At 36.5% G+C, this 23,691-nt stretch overlaps 1 protein-coding gene across 1 annotated transcript in view; it reads right to left on the bottom strand.

Moving 5' to 3' along the window:
* The window catches only part of REV3L (REV3 like, DNA directed polymerase zeta catalytic subunit), a 123,832-nt gene that overhangs the window by 17,350 nt on the left and 82,791 nt on the right, over nt 1-23,691 (bottom strand). Inside the window, exons 14-21 of the mRNA XM_062572642.1 lie at nt 22,438-23,414; nt 21,739-21,821; nt 20,689-20,814; nt 18,891-19,083; nt 16,360-16,471; nt 6,606-6,721; nt 1,419-1,537; nt 525-643 (exon numbers count right to left, since the gene is read on the bottom strand). Of these exons, the coding sequence (XP_062428626.1) occupies nt 525-643; nt 1,419-1,537; nt 6,606-6,721; nt 16,360-16,471; nt 18,891-19,083; nt 20,689-20,814; nt 21,739-21,821; nt 22,438-23,414 (1,845 nt within the window). The remainder of the gene's footprint in view (nt 1-524; nt 644-1,418; nt 1,538-6,605; nt 6,722-16,359; nt 16,472-18,890; nt 19,084-20,688; nt 20,815-21,738; nt 21,822-22,437; nt 23,415-23,691) is intronic.

The raw sequence follows: 23,691 nt of genomic DNA, 5'->3' as shown, positions 1-23,691 counted from the left end.
CACAATATCAAAATGCTCCAAGGAAGATCAAAGCTCAGTGTGATACGTGTGCTGTCTGTGCACGTGTGTGCGCACGCGCATGTGTGTAACAATCATACTGTTTTACTATACTTAAAGCTTAGCTTTGTTGCTTGGTAGGAAAGCAAAACAGAAACCTGACAGTTCACTAGAAGCTCTTCTGATGAATTATATCCAAAATAGCAACCTTACAGAACTCAAAAATAGTAGTTCTATTCAAATACCTTGAATTTTAATTTTGAATACCTTGAACTGTAACTCCAAAATTGATTTGTTTGGGGTTATTTTAAATGGAAAAATAGAAAAATGATGTAACATTGAGGGAGTAACTACGCAACAGAATACAGCAGAACAGACAAGCTCATCTAAACTGCTGCATCTAAACTGTTCCAAAGCCTGAGCTAAATTATTTCTATGTTGATTTTAGTCTGTATCTAGCCAATGTTAAGAATCTTGCTTTGGAAAGAAACAAAAAAACCTCTTAAGACTAGATCAACAGATCATACCTGTAGACATCTGTCTTGTTATCAAACCAATCAGACAGAACTCGAAAAGTAAATAAAGGAAAACGTCGATGAAGAACATGAAAGCCCACATTTTCAAAAGTATAGTTCATTAGATTCACCTAGGGAAAAAGAAAAAAACAAAGGATGTGATAAAAATGTGTAATAACTTTCACAGTCAAGGAAATCTATACTTTCAAAAATTTTAACAACTAATTTATGCCTTTTTAAAATTAAGATTCTTTTTTTGAAGTTCTTAAGTCCATAACTATTTACAAATGAGGAATGACTGTCCCTCATCAATTGAAAAGAGTACGTAGAATGAAGTAAGTAGGTTCCTCACTGCGAGAGTGCCTGAACACTGGAACAGGCTGCCCAGAGAGATGGCGGAGTCAAAACCTAACTAGAAGGGTGCTGGATAACCTGCTCTAGCTGACCTTCTTGAGCAGGGCGGTTGGACCGGGTGATCTCCAGAGTGATAGGTTACCAAGATCAAAACCGAATTTGGTCAAAGTTTGTTAAGACTGAATCAGTTAAAGATAAAATATAAGATCCTGAACAGCAAGACAATGTGTAGGTCTGACAGCTCAAAATAAGTTAAGTGTTTCATTAGTTAATAGCACCAGCTGGCTTGCTGAAACAGGTAAGCTGTTCTCAAGACCAACACAGAAGTGAAAAGAACTACTACTAGGAAACATTACTGAAAGAAATGTGCTTCAGTATTTTACATTTTCATGATATATAAAATCCATGTCTCACAAAATAGCAGAAGAGTGTATGAATAAAAACCTACACAAATTACACGAAAAATTCAACCAAAAGTCTACAATAATTAAAGAAAAAAAATATCAGGTACATTAGAATGTACCTTATTAGAATGTACATTAGAAACTTTACCTCATTTCTCATCATTCTCCAAATATTTAGGACAATTCTCCCGACAATATTTATTTCACTCATTGTATCTGACCCGTATTCATCTAGTTCAGCTGCAAATCTGTTCTCTTTCTTATCATCTGCAGACATTAAAAGAGAATACATTTAGGTAAGTCATAGTACAGTCAATATTAGATCAACCTATCCCTTTGACAACTTGAGCTCTCTAGAAAAATAAGAATTCCTAAGGGCTAATACTGATTGTATAAGATTATTTATTTTCCAGTCCCCACAAAATCTCTAAATACAGCTCCCCCATGTTTTTACTGCCTTCTATATCCCTCTGAAGATAACCCTTACTCTGGTTTCACTGAAGTGGTGTCCACGACAATATATTCTCACAGAGAACATGTTGGTTAAGCGATGCTGAATGTTACTTGAGAGCCAGCTGCATGCACATTAGTGCACAATGTACAGAAAAAGAAAAAAAATGAAAAAAGAAAAAGAAAGTGATCTCTGCCCCAGAGAGACTCAAGGTTTTACTTGTGATGATCTTATACAGTCAGAACCAGGTCATGGCAGAGAAAATTCAGTGCCTTTTACATTATGAAACCACCACACTGGGAGCAGGTAGACATAGATCTAGATAGCACGAAAGGAGCGAAGGAAAAAGGAAGGAACAAATGCAGAGGCCAGAAGTAGCAGTCTGACTCTTTCTGCAAGACACTGGTGACTACGGCACAGGAAAAGCAACCATCTTTGGCATTTTGATGCTTTGAAAAACTATAACTGAAGTCTTTTTGCTGTTTGTTATAACTGTCTTTTTTCAGTGAACCTATGACTTTGGAGTTCTTTCCTGAGTTTAGATAAGATACTTTTAAAATGCATACCACAGTTTAAAATTCAATATAAAAAAGAAGTATATTTTCATACAGTTATCAAGGTGCTTTTAGGGCTACTTCCACAAACTATCACCTCCAGTCTTGTTCCTTCTTATTAATGTAAGAGAAGAGAAAGCATTTTGATACAACTTTCCCACAAATCTAAATTCATACCTCATTTTCCAAATACTTGTTGTGTTCTGTCTGACATCATTTATCATACACCCCTGTACAGAATCCTACTAACAAATACAGATAACATTTTGGGCAGAGAATATAAAAGTGTTGGTACACAATACTGTACAATAATGGTCAGAACTGAGCAACTAGTTCCTCAGATGGCCATGAAGCATATTTACCCTTGATGACAAAAGTGAAAATTCTCTGAAATTCAGCATGGCTGCTATAAAACAATGTAACACAGACCAGTATCTTTATTTTGATCTTTCAAATGTGTATCATATCAAAATACAATTAACCCCCTGCCCCATTCTTATTGATGGACCTTATCAATAAACCACAGCCACGTCAAAATTTAGCAAGCCTTTCATATAAAAATGCATGCCATCTTTTAAACTCCTATATTGTTTCAGATTTTTAAGCAGAAAAAAAATTCCTATGTGTCTGAATGGAGAAGAATCCCACAAGCAGCAACAGTTTTTCTTCTGCTTATTTTATATGCCTGACCTCCTGCAAAAGTGAGCTTTGATTTTTTCTCCCCCTCAAATTTATTTTTACTGGTAGCAGAAATTATCCTATTTCATTCATGTTCATTTATTTCCCCAAGTGTCATCCTGGTTTTCCTCTTTTGATTTGTCTAGGAGATTCTCTAGACTTCTTCAGTCCCCTTCATGCCTTGCTGGTAAAGACACGTACTTAGGTATACAGTAGTCATGAAAGAGAACTGCTGTGCTGATGAGCAAGGGACTCTGCATATAATGAGTTACAAAAGCCTACAATGTTCTGCAACTGATGTGGGATATATGCCTAAAGCCTCGTTGGAAACAGAAAGTACTGAGAAGCAGAACTGGACATTCTTCCTATCCTTCTGGTGTGTAAGATTAAATTAAAAAAAAAAAAAAAAAGAAAGTATCCTCTCATCCTGTTACCTACTCCCTAACTTTGAGCTGTGATACAAAGGAGGAAATAGGAGGCCACAGTGTACACACAAAAAATGCCACTACGCACAGGCACAGTACTCACTTCTCTTGTGGTGTGTCCTAATGACTTATGAATAGTTCACTTCTAAATGGCAGAGGCAGCACCAGACTCAGCCAATAAAGCAAAACCAGAGAGAAGTCCAGCTTTCCTTTGTTAAGTTGAAATCACAGGAAAGGGAAGGAAAAGTACCTTCCATCTTTATTTCAATAGGAGGAAAGAGGAGCAGGAGTTTCCTGTTCTGAAAATACAGCATGTGAAGAAGGGAGGGAAATATGAAGCATAGGGGTTGGAAAAGCAGGAGAAACACAGATGGGGTCAGAACCATGGACAAGGAGGCCACAAAGCAGCAGAGAACACAACACTTCCATGTTCATGGTCACACATGCAAGACCACACTTATGGCATGGCATTTTCAGAAGGATCTCATCAGTGTGAACATCTCCTCATCTTTCCCCTGCTGTTCAGCCAAAAAAGAATAGTTACTTACCTTACAATAACACTAGTTACTGGAAATGTTATTGTTATGTATTCCACTTCCGGATGTATATCTACTATCCGGCACAAGAACTTGTGTATTATGAATATCATGTGGAGACCATGCCTATGTCCTGCATGCCCTCTTAAACTTCATGGCCAAAGACATTAGGGTTAGAATCCTCCACTCCTTCCCTAAAACTGAGTCCAGGTTGCATGGGACTCTATATACCCAAGGGCATTATTATTGCAACCAGTGCACCATCCCAGCTTCAGAAATCGAGGGAATTTAATGACAAGGTTCATGCTATTAGCTATTCTTCTGCAGAACAAATTTGAGATCTTTGTGTTGAAGAGGGAAACTTGTGACCTTGGCTGGCCAATCTATAATTAAACTGTAACATGTTCTTGTTTTTATGAATTAGGCATTTAAAAAATCATTGACATCCAGTGGTTGACAACTTTCAACTGAAGATGTAATTTTTAATATGTTTTCTTGTCCCTGTGTATTGCTTTAGATGGTATCTATTAGTTAGAACATTTCCGGATAGGTCACAGTTATCAGAGGTATCAAAAGATTTTGAAGATATCAAAAAATTGAAAAAATATTGAAACCTCAAGAAAGGAGTAAGTAAACTCAGTAGAATGTTTAAGCCATGAAGTAAAAGTCCTGCCACAGCCCTAGATGGGTTTAAAACTTTAATTTCTAACACTGAAGCTACCAAAATTAATGAATGAGTGGAGAATTTCATACGCTTTATGAGAATACTTCTACTCTAACTTGACAGGGATTTTCAAAGTTATTATTAAGAGTTAACAGAAAACCAAGAAGTTGTAAAACTTAATAAAATGAAAAGAGCTGGAACAAGATGGAATTACTCACAGAACATATTTGATATCCATCTTTTCTAAAACACCATGCTCTCCTAGCCAGGCAGATAGGATGCAAACATAAAAGATGCTCTATTGGGTTAGCTCCAAAACAGGCATGTAGCCCACTATCATGTTCTGTCAATAGGCAAAACAAGATGCCTTAGGAATAAGGGAAGCATATATTTATAACCTCTTGAGAACTCTCCCAGCACCTGTAACTATCTGCAGCTTCCTAGGACAGACATTGCTCTCTATTAGTTAGTAATTCTCAATGTTTTCTTCTAAGAATTTACATGCTCTTGAAGCAATGTACACTTAAGAGTTCATACTCTCTTGTGGCAATGAGCTCAACAGTTCATATCCCAGAGGCGAAGGATCAACTCTGGTTCTGAATCTGCCATTTGCTAGTTTAATTGGATACCTTCTGGTTCTTGTATTGAAAAAAACCATGAACAATCAATCACTATTTCCCTTCATATCCCTCAAGATTTTATAGGCTTCTATACTCCTTTCTCAGTTTTGCTATTTCTGGAATCCTAACTTATTTAGTCACTAGCTACCTTTGGATTACCCTTCTAATCTTTCCCAGTTCTCTTATATTCATTTTGATTGGGGAGAGGTGAGGAAGAGGCCAGAACTGCAGTATTTAAGATGCAGATACGCTATGAGCACATACATGAACATTCTGCTTTCTCTATAATTCTTAACATTTCATTTGCTTTTTCAGTCATTACTGAACAACAAGATCAATTTTTTAACAGGATAGTCACAGGCAAGCACTTCTTATGCCATGGCTATGCAGTTTCTGTATAGATCTTCAGCAAGAGTCTCGTCAAAAGGTGCTTGGTTGGTGGGGGGGGGGGGATTTTGTTTTTTAAAATCAAATCTCCCTCATCTACTTCTTTTTTTGACAGTAACAGTTTTGATAGTTCTGCACTTTACAAAAGCAATGTTGACCCTTCTGAAGTGTATCGTATTTATATAGCATTTTACTAATTCCACTGTTCAGAATTACAATTTCTATTAATTTGCTAAGCATGGACATCAGCTTGCCATTCACCTGGATAACTTTCCTCAAGTTTGCAAAGAAAAACAGATCTTTTCCTGAATGTTGGAGGAAAGCATTCAACAGCCAAGTCAGGAACATCTCCCCCTGGTACAAGAACAGCTATTTAGGTAGAGGTTTCATTACAGAGTTGCTGGCCAGGAAGAACACTGCTCAGGAATATTTTTAGGCCCTCATATCCCAGTCACAGGAGCTGTCTGTCATGATTATGGTAGGTACCTTGAATAAAATATCTTCATATGACTGAAGCCAAGGAGAAGAAAGAGAAGGTTTTATAGCAGGAGAACCTCTAGGAATTCAAAGCTTTCTGTAATTTAATTGTTTTATGGAATGAGAATTAGAACTAACACTGAAAAAATACACAATGCACAGAAAACAGAATTGTTTTTCAGTGATGGTAACAAGACAGCACTGGGGAGCAGTTTCAGTAGCCCCGCTTAAGCTTTCTACTCGGGATGTTGCATGCAAGATGGAGGCCTGGAAGAAACACGCACACCACAACTATGCAAAATGAGTCTAGATTCATGGATACAGGACATACCCAAAAGTGGAATACATAAGGAATTTCAAAATTTAGAAAACAGTGAAAACCAGTACTACATTGGAATTTCAATCTTTTATTTTTTTGTAATTATACTTGTAACAGTAACAATAGCGCTCCATACCAAAATTACCCTGGATTTCTTTTAATTTACTTGAGCATTTCAACTAATTTCTGTTGGAACTGAGCTGAAACCCTATGCAGTAACTTACCTGGCACACGAGAAATCATCTGGCATAAATCAATATTTAGAGCAGCAGCCCTCTGTAAAAGATAGCCCCAGGAATGCATCTGGACTTCATAGCCTAGTAAAATGTCTGGGTCATATCTGGAGAGGGGGAAAAAGAAAAATGAGCTTCATATTATTTAAGAAAACATTTTCAGTGAGCAGAGTGTAAACAGGATTTCATTCTAGTCATGGTGGTTTTAACAAAAAAAAAAAAAAAAAAAAAAAAAAAAAAAAAAGCCACAGTAGATTTCTAAGAAAGCCGTATCTTGTTTAGTTAGTTAAATCTGATCTAATTAAATATTAATATTTAAAACACAGACAACCTTCCTACAAACTTGTAGGATTTTCTATAATGTACAACTGAAATATTTTTTAGAAAGAGTATTTTCATAGGGAAAAGTATTTTTTACGCTATTTCTGTCTTTAGAAATAAAGAACAATTATCTGGATCTAATCAGCTTTTAGAGATGCTATATTGATCATAACTATAACCCGACTACTGGCACAGGACAGATTTACAATAAAATATAATCCAGTAGCTTCAAACTTTGTTGTACTATTTTTGCTTATAAAATAGAAAAGTTCACCTTTGAGGAAGGTGTTTTTAATGCTTTTACTGTTGCTGCCTAAACAACAGCCCTGTGAGAAAAGACGCAATTTGCTACTAAGATGAGTGAATGCTTTGCAAATACCAGCATGTCATGCATACTGCAATGTAGTTAATAATAATAGGAGGACACTTCTAGTCCTAAAGGGTAACTCTCCTTATTGAGAAAGTTACAATTCACAGTTGAGTAATCTGTCAAAACTGAAACATGGAGAAAAGCAACTATATGCACCTGTTCTATTTAAATCCCTTTAGTTTTAAGATAAACAACTTCCTTCTGTAAGATGCAAAAGAAAAGCTCATTTAATGTTGTCCCTCATGTTAGGTGGAAAATTGGGTTGGCTGAGGTATAAAACACAGAAAAGGTGGATTTTTCTGACATAATCACTGCCTATCTTCCATCTCAGGCTTCAGAGAAGAGCTGACCAGACAGAAGGACAAGCAAGGTGACTTTGAAGCCAATGCTCAGGTACGAGTTAGCTCGAAGAGCCTGTTATCATCCATGCTTTGAGCAGGCATCATTAAAAACAGGAGTCATGGCCTAGGAAGCTGGTCACTTGCAGGATAGGGAGCTAAGAATTTTATTGGGCTGCGCAGAAAGGGATTGGCCAAAGTGACATGGTATTTCTATTATTTTTATACCACAAAAAGAAAGGTGGCTTTACTGGAAAGGATAGCTGCATCTTTCAAAGCAACTCAGTCAAGTGGGTTTGAGTCTCAGCAGGCAAGATTCAATGATCTGAATGACCAAAGGGCAGCCCTCAGGAGGTAGAAGACAACAACCTGAAGGTCCTGTATTACAGACTACGTCCAATCCTGCAACAAGATGCAGGCTTGCAGACCTTGGGTTTTGGGAAAAGCAGGGAAGGGCGCCAGCTTATGGGCAAGATCGTTGCACCTTCTGCATCCTTTAACAGATCAAAAAATGCCAACATTTGTTGACTATGAGATATAGGAGATACCCTATCCTCAAATCCTAACTTAAAGTTATATCATAGACATGACAAATGATGCTTCAGACTTTCATTTAATGGAAAAATGTCTTCCTTGCTTGAGTATCCTGGCCAAAGACATATGACAACTTACTTTAAAGTAGCAACTACTCTAAGAATAGTTTCAAAAAACCCAGGTTCTCTGCACTTCTGCTATGGACACTATTTAAAAAAAATAAGAAAAAAGTATCATCTGACTTTTTGTTCAGCAGGGCTATGTCTTTATTACAATTTTGTATCAGCTAGCATAAGTTACAAAACCCACATTACCATCTATTTCCACCTGTGAAGGGATGGCTTTAATACAATTTTTGGCTAAAGCGAAAGATTATAAAGTAATTTTAAAATTTATAGCATTATAGAGATATTAAAAGACTAGACCTTTGAATTTGATGGCTATTTTGCTATTTGCTGTTCATGTCAAATGAATGTTTCTTTGCTTCTGTATACAGCAAACTGAGCAGGAGTAAAGGAAATAGAGTTCATTTCTGAACTCTAGCAAACTCTGAACTCATAGCAAACAGTACAAAAACAAAGCTACTTGGAACTTTCTATGAACAAATGAATGAAGTTAGCCTGCAGTTCCTTCCAGCAACAGAATCACCATGTCAAAAAGAGTTATCACCACTTGCTGTTCTGGAAAATACAAAATGATTGCCAATTAAGGTTCCAAAATCATGAGCGGTCTCCATCTAAGCTTTGAAATAAAAATGAATTATGTAATGGTTTAAATAGTCATAAAATAAACTTGAAAAAGTAACACAATTTCATATTAATCCTTGCAACTAGACTATTCTGGTACTAGCATATTGCAAAATGTTACTGATTATTCAAAATTAAGGAAAACATTACAGAAACAGCAATTTATATTCATATTTGAAAACTGTTTTCATATTGTCCAAAATGGAAAATACTCATAGATTTTATACAAAGCAAGACATTATGCAGACGAGTTCCATGACAGATGTGTACTTGAATGAGGAACTTGTGAATAACTGCTTACATGGTACAGAAAATAGTATCCATCATGCCACGCGTGGCTTGCTCTTTTAAGTCATTACTGAATAGACCCCATCATACTGTTGGAAGCAGCATATTGCCAAAAGTACACTTGCAATTACCATCTGTAGTGAAGGAAAGTTCGTTTGTATTTTTTTCCTTGCAGGAGAAGAGCATTACCTACCTCACTCTCTACTTAAATCAAACTTTAGTGGGTTATTGTATTATTCTTGCAAATATTACTGTTTGTATTGCACCTGAATACAACATTTCATCACTTCTTGAGTTAATCTTTCTATTCACTTTTAAGCTAATGAATGAAGAGACCTCTATATCATCTCTGTATAATCTTAAGACTTGTTTCTCTGGTTTGCTTCAGATGGGAAGTTGTAAGTCTAGACATCAAAACACTACATTTTTATGACACTTTCAGATGCATGTCTTTTTTTTTGTGAGAATTAATTGTTGAGCTTAAATTACATATTTTAAACAATTCTTATGTAAATCTACATTTAGGTTTCAAAGTTTATCACTCAAAAGATGGAAAAAAAATGAGTATGCCAGCTCTGAACTCAGAATCCTGCTTGTACAGGTCATTTAAAGACTGCATATAGTGGCAAGTTACTAAGTCATATAGCATTGTTTTATAGTGTATTACTTGTTCAGCTTTTCATTTCCAACTAGACGTGACACGTGCATTAAAGGAAGGGTTTCATTTCAACTAATTTACACATCTCAAGTTTTATAAGCTGGTCTCTATTATCAATGGAGGAAAAAAAGACTCTTTCAGGTAAACTATCCATATGCTTCAGCCTCCTTTTGCAGAAAGGGATGCTATTCTTTCCATTTAATATAAATGGAGATCAGATTTACTACTCAGACATAGATAATGAAATGTAGATGTCTAAATTTCAGTCAGACAACTCTCATACAAAATTATCTACATGGAAAATCAAGATAGAGTAGCTAGTAAATTTAAATCAGATCCCAGTGTACTACTCGTAACTTCCCTGTAAACACAGTCCCTTAGTTTCTATGATTTAGTTATCCACTTTGAAAACTCGGATCCAAATGGTATCTTTCCAAAGGCATGAATAATGATAAATATACCACCAACAACTCAGATGCTCAGATACTGCAGTATTAGTTACATGTATATGTATTTTGCTTGTGTATCTATATACAATCAAAATGTATATTTAAAAAAGGCTAAGACTAGTATTAACAAATTCATGGATACTTATGTATTTCCCATCCTAGTGCTCAACTTTATAATCAAAATAATATTTTTTAATAAAGTGTTTGAAGTGTTTGCATGTATTTCTGAATTATCTTTGGAGGATAAAACGAAACAAATGATATTATATACAAGTAGAACGTCTTTCTACCAAGTATTTGCAATGTTTAGATCCCAAACTCCTGCATTATAGTACTCAGGTCTACCTTATGCAACAGGATTAACAGACCTATCCGGTCTCTTTACATATAGCATGAGGCACATAACTGTTTCCTGCTCACTTCCTTACAAATCAACTTTGTCTCAATTTATGCAGCAGAAGTGCCCTCTCCTCCAGTATGATCCATGTATCAGGCTGCACAAACTGGTCAGCATGTCCTCTCTTGAGGCCTCCTGTGGTATACTTTTTGCTATTAGAGAAGAAGAGATGTCTGGAGCTAAAAGATGACATTGTTCTAAATGGTGGTAAGAACAGCTAGGCCCAAGGTTTAAATAGTATGGGGAGAGTTCAGTCCAGGTCTCTTTCTCTTTCTCTTCCATTAGGTGGTGGGAAAAGCCCATTTCATGTGGTACCCAAAGAATACAGGTTGTGAGCTAAAGAGGAGGTAAGTTTAACATTTTCATCCTCTCTTTTTATAGCTTTATACAGTTTACTATCCAGATGGTCTTCATCATTAGCTAAGCCATTTTATTAAAATAAATTGTGATGAGACTAGCTTTTACACTTGCAAGAAACTAGTACATTCCAACGCTAATATTCAAAAGCTGTTGGCTAGGACTAACATGACAGGATAAGAGGAGTGCCTGCAAGTATAGAGCACTCTCTTTCTTTAAAAGGATGGGCACTGATACTGTTTTGCATGCTGTTGCCAGTCTCTCTGCAAAGATGAAGAGCAGTATTTATACTGGCAGGATTTAAAGACGACAGCATTAGCATTCAACTCATACGTGCTGCAGAAAGAAGAAATATGATTATTTTCCTTTCTAGCTAAGTTGGATGTGCTGTTACACCACCTTCCCCTCTTTCTTATTTGACAAGAAAGATTTGATTTTGTGAATGAACACTAAAGCTCACAATAATGCCTTCCCTTCTATTATGTATCTGCTTTTCCTGATTGCTACTTCTCTTCTACCTAAAATTAAGAGAAATGAGGGAAAAAAATAGGCTAGACCTATGATACAGACAAAAGAAGCTACTGTGCATGGCAGCAGAATACCTGGTGACTCAAGTACATACAATCTCTTTGCTTTGGACAATAAAAATCCATTAAGTTGATACAGGACATTAAGTAGAGATTTCTGCAGGAAAACTCCTCAGAAGATGATACTAGCCTGAGAAAAGAAGGTTAGATTAAGACATCTCCATTTTAAATTGGAAACACTGCTAGAACATTTACAGAAGAACAAATACAGCACAGTGTATCTAACATAAAAATTTGGTTAGCATCATGCTTTACAAGAAAAACATTATACAACATATTTAAATTTTAAGTATTTAAAAACAACTACATTACAAATCATTTATCCTCAAAGCCGTTAAGAAAAATCTTTTACCTTTATACTGTGGTGTTAAACTTTTACCAGAAACTATTTCCACAGGGACAAAGAGCAGTGGGTGGCGGGTGAATCTCATGCAACAGTGAACCTACCAGCTTTCTGCAAGCCCACTCTGTTTCCAAATCCTCTGAACGTTACAGAGATGGGGAGTCATGTGCAATCCCACATGAATTGAATTCCCCAAATCTCCTCTCATGCTTGCAGGACCAGATTTTTTCCGCTGTCTAGTGGTATTTAAACTTGCAGAAGAGGGGCAGAATTTGCACTAAAATTGAAGAAGAGGCCCAGACATTTAATTTCTCTTTCATGGGAATCCATTGCTCCATCAGGCTTGGGTACCTCTAGTTTTTCTGCTTTTTTTGAGTCTCCAAGACAAACGTTTTTCTGTAGCTGTTCTCCCCTCCTCCTCCTCCTCCAACAGCCAGCTTTCCTATGTTCTGTACAGAGTAGTTGATGGAGCTATGTGAATGTGTTTATCCATTCTTCTGCCTTTATGTTCAGGCAGAAAGGTAGTTCTGTTTTGTTTTGTTTTCAGCCAGACAGATTCTTCCAGCTTTTCTCCAGCTCACTGCAGCTGACTCCGCCTGGTAAAGAGAAGGTCTATTCAGGGACCTAAACGACTTCTGGCAGCGTAAGAGAATCCTTTAGGACAGATCCATACCCAAAAAAGTGAATCTCCCCTACGTCAACTCCAAAGACTTTAGAGTTCCTGCACTTGGCTCTCCATGCTTGTAGATCATCCTCATGGGCTGCACAAGATGGCAAGGAGGCTGTTTTTCAGCTGATTCACATATGTTTTGAGCTCAAGTCCTATTTTCTTGTTCACAGCCAGGTGGATCACTCACCAAAGAAGGGAAAACTGGACTTGGGTAGTGAAGCATACTCTCAAACTTCTAGACAACTGTCCACGTACTAAGGAGGACCTTAATAATTGTGCTTCTCTTTGTTCCAAATCCATGCTGTTTATTCTTTAGTTCCTACAAGAACTCAACTCTTCCCTGTCTCCTCCAAACTCACCTTTATGGCTCTTTGTTTCAGACTGTTCTCTACCTCTCAGTCCTCAAGCAGCTCAATATTTCCCTTTAGAATCAAAGAGAATTCTAAAATATCCTTTAAACTGCAATGCTTTCTTTTAGCTGCCTCTACACATATTTTGGTACCCACATTTTTGAGTGCCCCCACTTCACAGCTGAATCACTCTCACTAACAATCTCCTAGCAATAAAGGTGTTTATTTTCCTTACCATTTGTCCAAACTGGTAGTTTTCAGCATAAATGAAATCATAGGTCATGATCCGAGAGAAACATTAAGGTTTTCTTTTGTTCTACAGACTCAAGATTACTTATTTTCATTTGTCAATTACCCCAAGTTAACTGGAGACAATGTCTATTAATTTCAAGAAGAACTTTTAACCTAGTATTTACCTCATGGGCACCTAGAAAAACCCTGTTTATCTCATCCTGGTCATTCAGATTTAGTACTGTCTGGACAACTTCACAGTGGAAGCATAACTGAGTACAACTTCAGCTCATCACTTCCACTGAACTTTCCGGAGCAATACTGGTTTTCAATAACTCCACTATGAAAACTCAGATTTGGAAAGCACTCTTCATTTATCAGGGCTAGTGGTATAGCACATGAATAGAACATTAGAAAGCATTAAAGCCTACTGATTTATAGGTATAGATCTATAGTTCTACTTTGTTTCAGCATCTCTGTTCCTCAGTATCAACCAGTATGCTGTAAAGATTATTGGTGTAGATACTCTGGGTCACTTGTTCAAAGGCAACACACTTGCAGACTTCTGATTGAAAAGAGACTGTTGCGCTAAGAATCTCACATCAAACTAAAAGTGACACATTTCCCAAGAAGCACCTTCTCCTCTTCTCATCTGCGTGCTGGGAACAAAGATTTCTCTATTATGCTCCTCCAGAATTTACAACTATGGACAAAAAGTGTCAGAAACAAATATTTCTTGCTTTTTATAACCAGAACAGAATGAAAGCAAAAGCCTACACAGAGAAGTGAAAGAGCAGAACTTGAAACAAATTAATATATTGTACAATGTCAGTAAGAATAAGGCCAGGTGCTAAGAGAATGACTAGAAATGGAAACTGACACAATAAATCTTCAACTGGGCTGCATGAAACAACTTCGCTCAGCTGATACACTCTCTGCTCAGTGCACTAACAGGTTGATCCTGCTACTGATAATCAAGATTGAACAGATATTCTGTCATTCACCTTGCTAGGTATCTGCAATTATGCTCTTTCACTCTTCCCTCCAACATCCAAACAGGCCAGAAACATGAACCAAAAGCAAGCTGTGGTCATGCTGAACATGCTACTTGCTCCTAAGAACCTATTATCCTCCAGTCTCATGAATATACCAATAGGCAAGACACCAATATGGTCCTCTACTGATAAATTAAAGTGTTTTTGAGTATTGTTCTATGGACCTGGAGTAGTAATACTTCTTAACAGGTCTGATTGTTTTCTTTCCCTAATCTAGCAGACCTACTATTAAGTGGACCTACCAGAACAACCAGAGTACCTAGCTTATGCTAGAGAATACAGTAAAAGCCCCATCTTCCTCCTGCTACTCCAATGCTAAAAACAGCAACAGAAGGTTGTTTTATAAAGAGCTCCTTATACTGAAAGTTTTCATTACAGTTCTTTGCTTACTCTAGAAAATACATTGTTTCTTAATCTTCTAGTTCATTTCCCACTTAGGAAGATTTTTGCAGTCAACTACTACTTATCAAGTATTTTTACCATACTTTTCCTTTTAGTTAAATCTATCCTGAATCTAGGCCCTTATTTTACACTCAAGGAACACAAAAAAACTTCCATTTAATCTAGGAAAAAAATTATTCTGCTCTTTGCCCCAGGCTATGCAAGGTAAGGTGAAAAAATCTGCAAACTGTGTATGCGGTCCAAGCTTTAAAAAATATATTTGTAGGGAGTTCGCTAGAAGTCTGATCCCTTAAGTGATATTGCATAAATAGGAGAGGGAAGTAGACTAGGAAGGACTGTAAGCAGCAGCAGTTCCCCTTCCAAAATACCAGATCAAATCTGTTATCTTCTAGGAATAAAAGTTACCTAACTGAATCTTTGAAGATAAAGCGGTTGAGTCCAAAAGATACACTGTTGAAAGAGAAGATCTCTTAAGAAGCGACTTGTCAGTCAGCAGCTTGGTGGTTGGTACATTCCAACTTGAAGTACTACAAAACTGGCATGCTTTTTTTCATCCGGTAATGCCTTCAGATGCAGACTTCTGGTGTTCTTCAGTGATAAATACACATTCTAACTGCTGAGTTTTCTTGCATGCTCTTTACATACTTTTTCTTTTTAAAAAAACAAAAACAAAAACTTCCTCCCAACTGCTGGAGGATTCTTAATTTATTGGCAGCTTTTTATTCTCAGGAGTTTTCCTAAGTTTGATGGAGCACTAGATTTCCACAAAAGAGAAAAATAAAATTAGTTTCCTTACCTGAATTTTGTCTTCTCTGAACAGGGATCTGCTGCTCTTTCAGGACCCACCCTGTGTTGGTTGCATTCAGCAACTCTTTTTGTATTCAGGCTTCATGGGGTTGGTCAATGTCTTTCTCATCAGAAGTTTTCTGGTTGGAGAGAGAGAGAATTGCAAATGTACTCTGCCTAGTACACTTTTTTTCTGAGCCTGTATTCCAGTAGGGTGATTCATAGTTTAAATCTGATTATTTTTCCTTGTAATTTTATGGCTTCACACATCTGCCAGAGACGTCTGTGGTTCCACACACTCACCAGCGGAAAGGGCTACCAAACAGGTCTCCCAGTCTTGGCGGAGATTGGGAAAACCAGATTTTTTTCAATCTGATAGAGCAGGGAGTTCCCATTCAGAGAAGACAAAACTAAGGAAGGAAAATAATTTTCACCTACTGGTTACTGTAATCTGTCCATACAAATTTCAGTATGAAGTATGTTTTTCTTGCTTTGTCACGAAGTCCCTCCCTTCTGAGGGGGGTTCTAAACCTCTCATCACTGTTAATATCTCCTATACTGAGGGGGTGAGAGAGAGATGTGTAGTGAATTCCAGGATTAACAGAAAAGATTACTTATACGAGTGATTAGTTTCAAGACTGTAATTCAGCTGCTTAAGAGGATCTGAATATGCTTGCTGTCAGAGAAAAGGAAAAGCAGAAAATATTTTTATTCAAGAGACCATCATGCTTGTCCACTCTAGAAATAAGCCTTTGAGGGAAACAACAACAAAAAACAGTATTTGAGAGAATGACAAGGGTTGAAGGAACTAAATCTGCTGTACCAAGCCTGAAAAATAAAAGCAGAACGTACAGATATGCTACCTTTTTACAATATTCACTACTTCCTGGAAAAGAGTTCTTTCATCAGTAGCGTAACTGACTTCTAGTCCTGTAACTCCAGATCTTGTGAGCAAGGGGGCTTGATCTCTGCTCCCTGGAAAATAAGTAAAAGAAATCATTAAATTTTAGAAGTAATTCCATTGCTTCAGTCAACATCATTGCTTTAGAATAAAACATACAAACAAAAAAAGTGTAGAATACATCCTATTTTTATCTTCAACATTAATTATTAATACAATTAATTCCATGGAATTATTTTGTTCCTACTAGGTGGAAGAGTTGCTTCCTTTCACTTTGTAAAACTATACCACAGTGATAATCTTGCAGAAATTCCCACTGGTTCAAACGAGAAATGTCACCATTTTACATGTCAAAGAGTCCAGCTATGAGAGAACTAATTTTCAGGGCGAAATACTAAAGGACTATACATTATCTCATACAATACGTATTTTAATCACTAGCTTAAAATAACATTTTGCAAAATAACATAGAATAGTCATTTTTTCCAGTAAACTTATTATTAAAAACACTGCTAAACTATTAACAGAAACGGAAAATTAACCCAGCTAAATATAAAGACTTATTTAGACGGGAAGGTTAATACACAGCTTTCAGCACACTACCATGCTGCACACTTAGTGTACAGTAACAGTGTCAACAATGATGATGTATGTATAATAGTTAAACTCACATACATGCAGGAACTGAACATTTGTCTTTCTGTATAAAGAAACCCTCTGAATGACGTATAGTGTGCAACACAATATTTTATCTTCTGATTTTCTTTATAAAACAGATTGCAGTATCTCTGATTAAAGGCAACAATCTGTGGTTTTTAAAAGGCATTCAACTTTGACATATTCTTAAGATCTTCATAATTAAAAAGCGTGCTTTCAGAAATAGATGTTAAAATGCGTACTGTAACTTACAAAGCAATAATAATAAAACAAAAAGGGAAAAAGGTGTATCTCAATGCCAAGTCACTCCACAGCGAACTCAACAAGTTCTAACCAAGAAAATATTAACAGCACATATCAACTAAAGCAAGAAATGTCACAATAGCATGTAAACATAGCATTTTATTGCACTAACAAAAACAGATTAGAACCTTTGTTTTTCAACATATTATTGAACCTCTTTACAAAAAGCTTTCTTGATTATTTATCATATTGGCACACACCTGAGGAGCCATAAAATTCTATACTGTGACAAATCTTACTTAGTAAGGTAATGAAGATTTTTTTTTTAAAAAAAGATAGTAACAAGCACATACCAGAATAAATTTTATTGAAAATAATAGGGACTTAGCCTAACATCATAAAATATCCACAATATTTTGAAAAATAAACTGGTAAAAAAAAAGGAGCTGTTGCTTTGATGCTAAATTTATTTTTGGTAGGTTTTTGTCCATGCTTTTTAATTTTAGACAGTATTTTGTGGTTTAGTATACACTCACAATGCAAAAGAAACCTTAAAAGAAAGACTTTTTATTTTATTTATTTTACTAGCCTAAACCAGTGGTACTCAACCTTTAACAGCTGGAGAGCCACTTCTTTGTTAAATGGAGTTGTAGAGCACCATAAAAAAAATCAAGTATCCACAGTGTGATTTTTTTTTCCATCATGACACTTCAATGTGTGATGATGCTGCCTCATCATCATCACATATTGATACATCACGACATGACACATTAGCATCCCCTCTCCCAGCAGCATTCTGTCTTCAACCCCTTCTGGCTGCTAGGAAGAAAGAGTGGGGAGGAGGGGTGGAAGGGCAAAAGGGCGAGTTTTTCCCCATTCTGCCCCACGGCTGCTGGGTTGGAGGTGATCTCTACTCTTACCTGTGGGGGGGATCCCAGCAGCTCCTTTTCTTTCCCCCTATGGGAGGGGGAACTTCAGCGACTCCCACACTGCTGGTCCATTTGCACAGTGCTCCCCGCGCTGCCTGATAGAGTGGAGCGCCGATCAGATGCCTACATTGCGAGAGCCGCCTGTAGGGCCATGAAGAGCCACATCCGGCTCTAGAGCCACAGGTTGAGTATCACTGGTCTAAACAAAGCCAAAAAGGTACAATAGAATAAGGGCCCCTGTTTAGATCCTAAAAGGATCAGATAAAACCACAAAAATAACCCTTAAGTAAAATATAAAACATACTGTCTTGCTTTAACATTTTCTACTTGTAGCTATCCAGCAACTTGAGCAGGAAACTAAGGCAGGTTTTCCTCTTTATACTTCTAGAACACTGCAAGAGCTTGTCCACAAATACGCAAACAAAGATATTTTCCACATGCGTATAATATTTGTGGTTTACAGCCCATGCAATGATTCTTAGGAAGATATAAGCAGGAAAACTCTATGTTTAATATGGTCATTCATCCAATAGTCAACAAGACAAAATTAAATGAGCTAAATAGCAATACACATACTCTATTACATTTTGCTTGCTACTGTTTGATTATTATGAAATAAGCATTTTTGTAAGTAAGGTACATTAAGAAAAAAAGAAATAGGAACCTTGGCTTGAGAGTGTCCTGTCTCTATCAATCACTATAGCACCAGTGATTTCTTTTTTATCAGTATTTGGCAGTGCTGTGTCTGACGAGATGCAATAGAATAAAGCACAAATAGGATCAAACTCTGGGTCTGGCTCCAAATCTCTTCTGGTTCGAGCATGTAACTCCATACTGATGAGTGTAAGATGTTGGACCTACCAATAAATAAATACAATAAATTAGTATGTTTTGGAGTTTTATTCAAATATATTTCAGAGGAGATTATTAACACAAACAAATTCATTGCAGGCAGTGGCATGATATATTTATACAGTCATCTTAACACTGTAACTAACAGGCCATACCCGAAAAATTAACAGAAGTGATTAAACATGCATCTCTAGCTCTCTCATTTTCGCAGAAAGTGCTTTCTTGCACAGAAGGATTAATCACTAAATGCTTTTTATACTCAATTATTAAAAATAATTATCTTGTTTCTGAGTACTATCTCCTTCTATCAAAAGCAGAAAATACAAATAAACAGAAATACTAATTTTTAACAAATATTAAATTCTTATAGCATTTTCAAACAGCTTTGCATATTGCACTGAATTCAGTTTCCACACTGATGAGAAATGAAGTATTACTGTCAATCCTTTATTCTCCTTTTCCTTCCTCCCCCAAGATACGGAAACAAGCATGAAGAGCTTAAATGACTTATGAGAAGATATGGAAACCTATCTTTCCCTTCACTGTTATTAACGAACTTCCATATTATTCTGACGTACATTTTTGCAGAATAGTTTGCTTTAAAAAAGTACTTCTTACTATTTTTTTTTCTTTTTAAAACAGTATATCATAGTGTTTTGAAACTATGTTGGTGCTCTGCTGTCTTGCATAATATAACTGACAAACTGGACTACTGGGTAGTTAAGGGGATTACAATGGGAAATAAAGAGTTATAAAAAATTTTTGAGTAAGTTACCCTGGGGGCAGACTGATTTCTTCTGGATTTGCATCCTGTATCATTACACACATCATAAAGTTTTACCATCAAGCTGTATCTCCATTTCCTACAGTACCATTAGTCCCTTGTGACTTCTTCTACATCATCTGCTCCACACATAAAACTTCTATCTCCCCATCTCGTCTATAAGCAGGTCAGGAGCTAACCCCAAGCATGGATGCGATGACTGCCTGGGAGCGCACACCTGCCAGCTGGCCAGTCGGCAGCCAAACACAACAGTACTGTATTCACTTTGCATCCCTTCCAGCACTGATTTTATCTCTCTTCTCAAATCAACCACTGATCTACATGAAAAATGAAGAAACACTCTTTCAGACATCTACTATTCTGCTATATGTGATAGAAAGTGCCCAACAGGTTTGGAAAGTAACATGCAGAGATATGGGGAGGGGCTGATGGAATGATGCCAGAATCCTTATTTCTTAAGGAAATAATACATAGAAGATCAACTCAGTTTTTCAGTACTGTTTTTATATAAAAGTTATTATTTCTTCCTTCTGCTTTCGGCCTTTCCCTTAGCTTTATGTATTTTTGTAAAATGGGGTTGATCAGGTGATCTCAACAAAAGTTAGTATTGAACTAAATTTCACAATACAAATAAAGGTATTTGAACATTAAGCTGAAACTAGTTCAGCAACTACTTCAAGTTGCAGACATCACACACTGACTAATTAAAGCCAGGGAAGGACTAAGGAGGAAAAGATTTTTTAATTCTGCCGTTACAAAATGGGTCTGATAAACTATCATATAATAACATCTAACAGTCATACAATAACATGTAACAGTAACTTACCTCATGTAAAGATTTTGCTTCTTGCAGGTTTTGCACGCTGACTTTAAAACCATAAGTGTTATTTAAAGATGGCCCCTCAATTTGAGAAGTCTCCTTCTTCGGAGCACCAAGAGCAGCAAACTGATTCTATTGAAGAAGAATACACACAGTAAAATATTGAAAAAGATCTACAGGTTGCTAAATTCTTAAGCAATAATGTAAAAATTAAACACAAATTTATCAACAAAAATGTAAATGCTATGCTACAACTACAAAAAGGAGGCTTTCACCATCTCCTCATGCCATTTTTCAGCAGGAAGACAACAGCTGCATCATTCTTGCTTTCAGCAATAATTTTAATAAACACTCATATTAAAGGAAGAGGCAGTCTGAAATACTGATATTCAATTTTTATACAAATTCACACTGGCTTTCTTAGAAACTTGAGGACAGAGGAACCAGTAAGTCTCTATTCCCCTTTGAAGGACAATTCAACAAAACAGCCTCTTTCAGATAGCACTTTTTAAAGGTACTTCAGATAATTAACAATATGCTTAACTACTAGTTGAACAAGTATGTTAACAAACAAACAAACAAACAACACCCTCACCAAAACCTACAAGTCAGACCAGTGATACACCTAGCACAGTGGGCTGTCTTCAGTCTTCCAATAGAAGCAGAAATGCTATGTAAGGAAACTATACAAGTGTGATATTTTATGCAATCCATTCCCTTTGCACTCTGCCAGCACACCAGTGCCAATATCGTAACACTGCCCATTAGTTTTCAAGAAAATGCTTGAGCAATATCTGAAAAGTAATACATACGTGTATCTATACATACACATATGTATACATATGCACACACACACAAATCCACACGTGTGCATATATAAAAAACACCACAGAAGAAAACTACCCATCTTTTAGAATTCTAAAAGCAAAGTTCAAAAATAAGTATGTGTTAAAGGTACCTAGTTAAACCAAGATGGAGATCATTTTATTTAGAAATAGAAGGGAAACTTAAAAGTAATGTAATAAAAATCCATTTGTATATTAAATCTTTATTTACCTTCATTTGTGTGGTTAGAAGCACTCTTCGAAGACCATCAGCATTATTTCCTCTCTTATGACTCAATCTCTGGGTTTTTGGTTCTGTAAACATACAGCAGTGCAAAGTTATTTAGCTCTTCTAATATTGCCTAGACATTAAACAATAAGCTAGAAACAGCTAGAGGCTTTTGTTTAACACTGCAAATACAAACTATTCTCTGCCCAATCCGAAACACAACTATGATATAAAAACAACTATGATATGGTGTTTAGACACATTCAGGAACGTATAGTACAAAGTCAGTAAGATACTGAACCTCACATGATTACCTTGAGCACTGCAATGTTATTTACACTCTACACTGAAACTATGTTTTGAAAAAACAACTAAGCAATTTAGTCAACAAAGTTAAGAAAAAACAACAACAAAAAAACCCTCAAACCAAAAATATTGTACATTCTACATTATGTTTAACCAGCACTTCAGAATTCAGACTCTAGGTACCATCAGGAACACAAGAATGTTCTGCTTCTAGACTTAGTTTCATAATTAGATAGTTACTTCAACAATAATTTGCAGGCCTTTTCCTTACTAAAATCAGTTTTAATCTATGTGGATGTCGGTATTTTCTCATTATGTCAAAAGAAATATAATATCCTTCCCTACCATTTTCAGGAAAACTTTCTGTGTATTGTTAAGCTTACTTAATGCACCTACCTGTTGATAAAGGAGTAAAACCAAGTTCTTCAGGTACTTCATCTTGATTTTTATTTTGCATTATGGGTGTACTATGTAAACAAATGGATTCTGATTTTCCATGATCTTCACCAACCAGAAACGGGGACGTGTCAACAGCTGTCCTAATGTTCTCTTGGGTGGATGGAGAGTTCGGTGCACTTCCAAAAGGTGCCACGTCATTTTCTTCGATAGAAGACAAAATAACATCCTGACTTTTCCAGTCTGCATCTTCTGAACTGGACTGCTTAGGATCTGGAGATGCTACTTGTTGCCAAGGAGGAAGCACCGGCGAATCTGGTGAACTGTAATTGACATAATAATCCTCCTCCTCCTCCTCCTTATCATGTTCTAGTGTTGAAGTAGTCTTGCTTTCAGATGGAGTTTTATTGGGTTCTGGATCACTTCTAGTATTTATAGAAGTTCCTTCAGTGCTTATAGGTTTATCACAGTTTTCCGTGGTTTCTGTTGTTGTAGGACCTACCACTAAAGCAGGAGAATCTTTTGTAGGCACAAAAGGTCTTTCATCTTCCAGGCTAGATAAACTTAAGTTTTTAGCTGCTTTTACTACTTCCATAGACTGCTCTTCAGATAACACTGTAGAGCTGAAATTCTCAGCTGACTTTTCCAGCTCAGCAGGGTTATTCTTAGGCAATTTCTTGAAATGCTCATACTCTTCTTTGGCATGAAGCCACATCTGAACCTGCTGTTGGCTTGGAGCACACTTGCATGGCATTATGACTATTTTTTTGTCTTCACTAGTTTTATGGCTATTAGTTTCTCTTTTGTTAGCAGTAGAGTGACCATAATGGGGAGGAGACACTGGTCTAGGATTTTCTGTCATTGCTGAAAATGCAGTCTTCCAGAGTCGCAGACCTTCTAATGAGAAGTCTCCCTCAAACTCAAGTAGGTCATTTGGAAGTCTAGTTTCTACTGTGAGCAGTCGTCCTCCAATCTCCCTGTAAAGAAAATAGTTTAAATAATTGTTTTGCTCTAAACTGCATTACAGGCAGTCCTCAAGACGATATATAAACAGAGTAGCTAGTTCTCTCACAATGCAATTCACACGATTGTTTTTTAATAAAGCAAGAAAACAGACTGCCAGTTACCAAAATAGTATCAACCAATAAAAACAACTGTGAATGAAAATGGATACTTATGTGAAAGTACAGTAATTCTGGACTTCAAATTTAGGTGCATGAGATGGACTCTTTCATGCATTTATGCTACATTATA

This window comes from Rhea pennata, chromosome 3 (assembly GCF_028389875.1).
Source record: "Rhea pennata isolate bPtePen1 chromosome 3, bPtePen1.pri, whole genome shotgun sequence".
Lineage (NCBI taxonomy): Eukaryota > Metazoa > Chordata > Aves > Rheiformes > Rheidae > Rhea > Rhea pennata.
The sequence above is the reverse complement of the archived record's forward strand: the minus strand, read 5'-3'. Positions and strand labels throughout refer to the sequence as shown.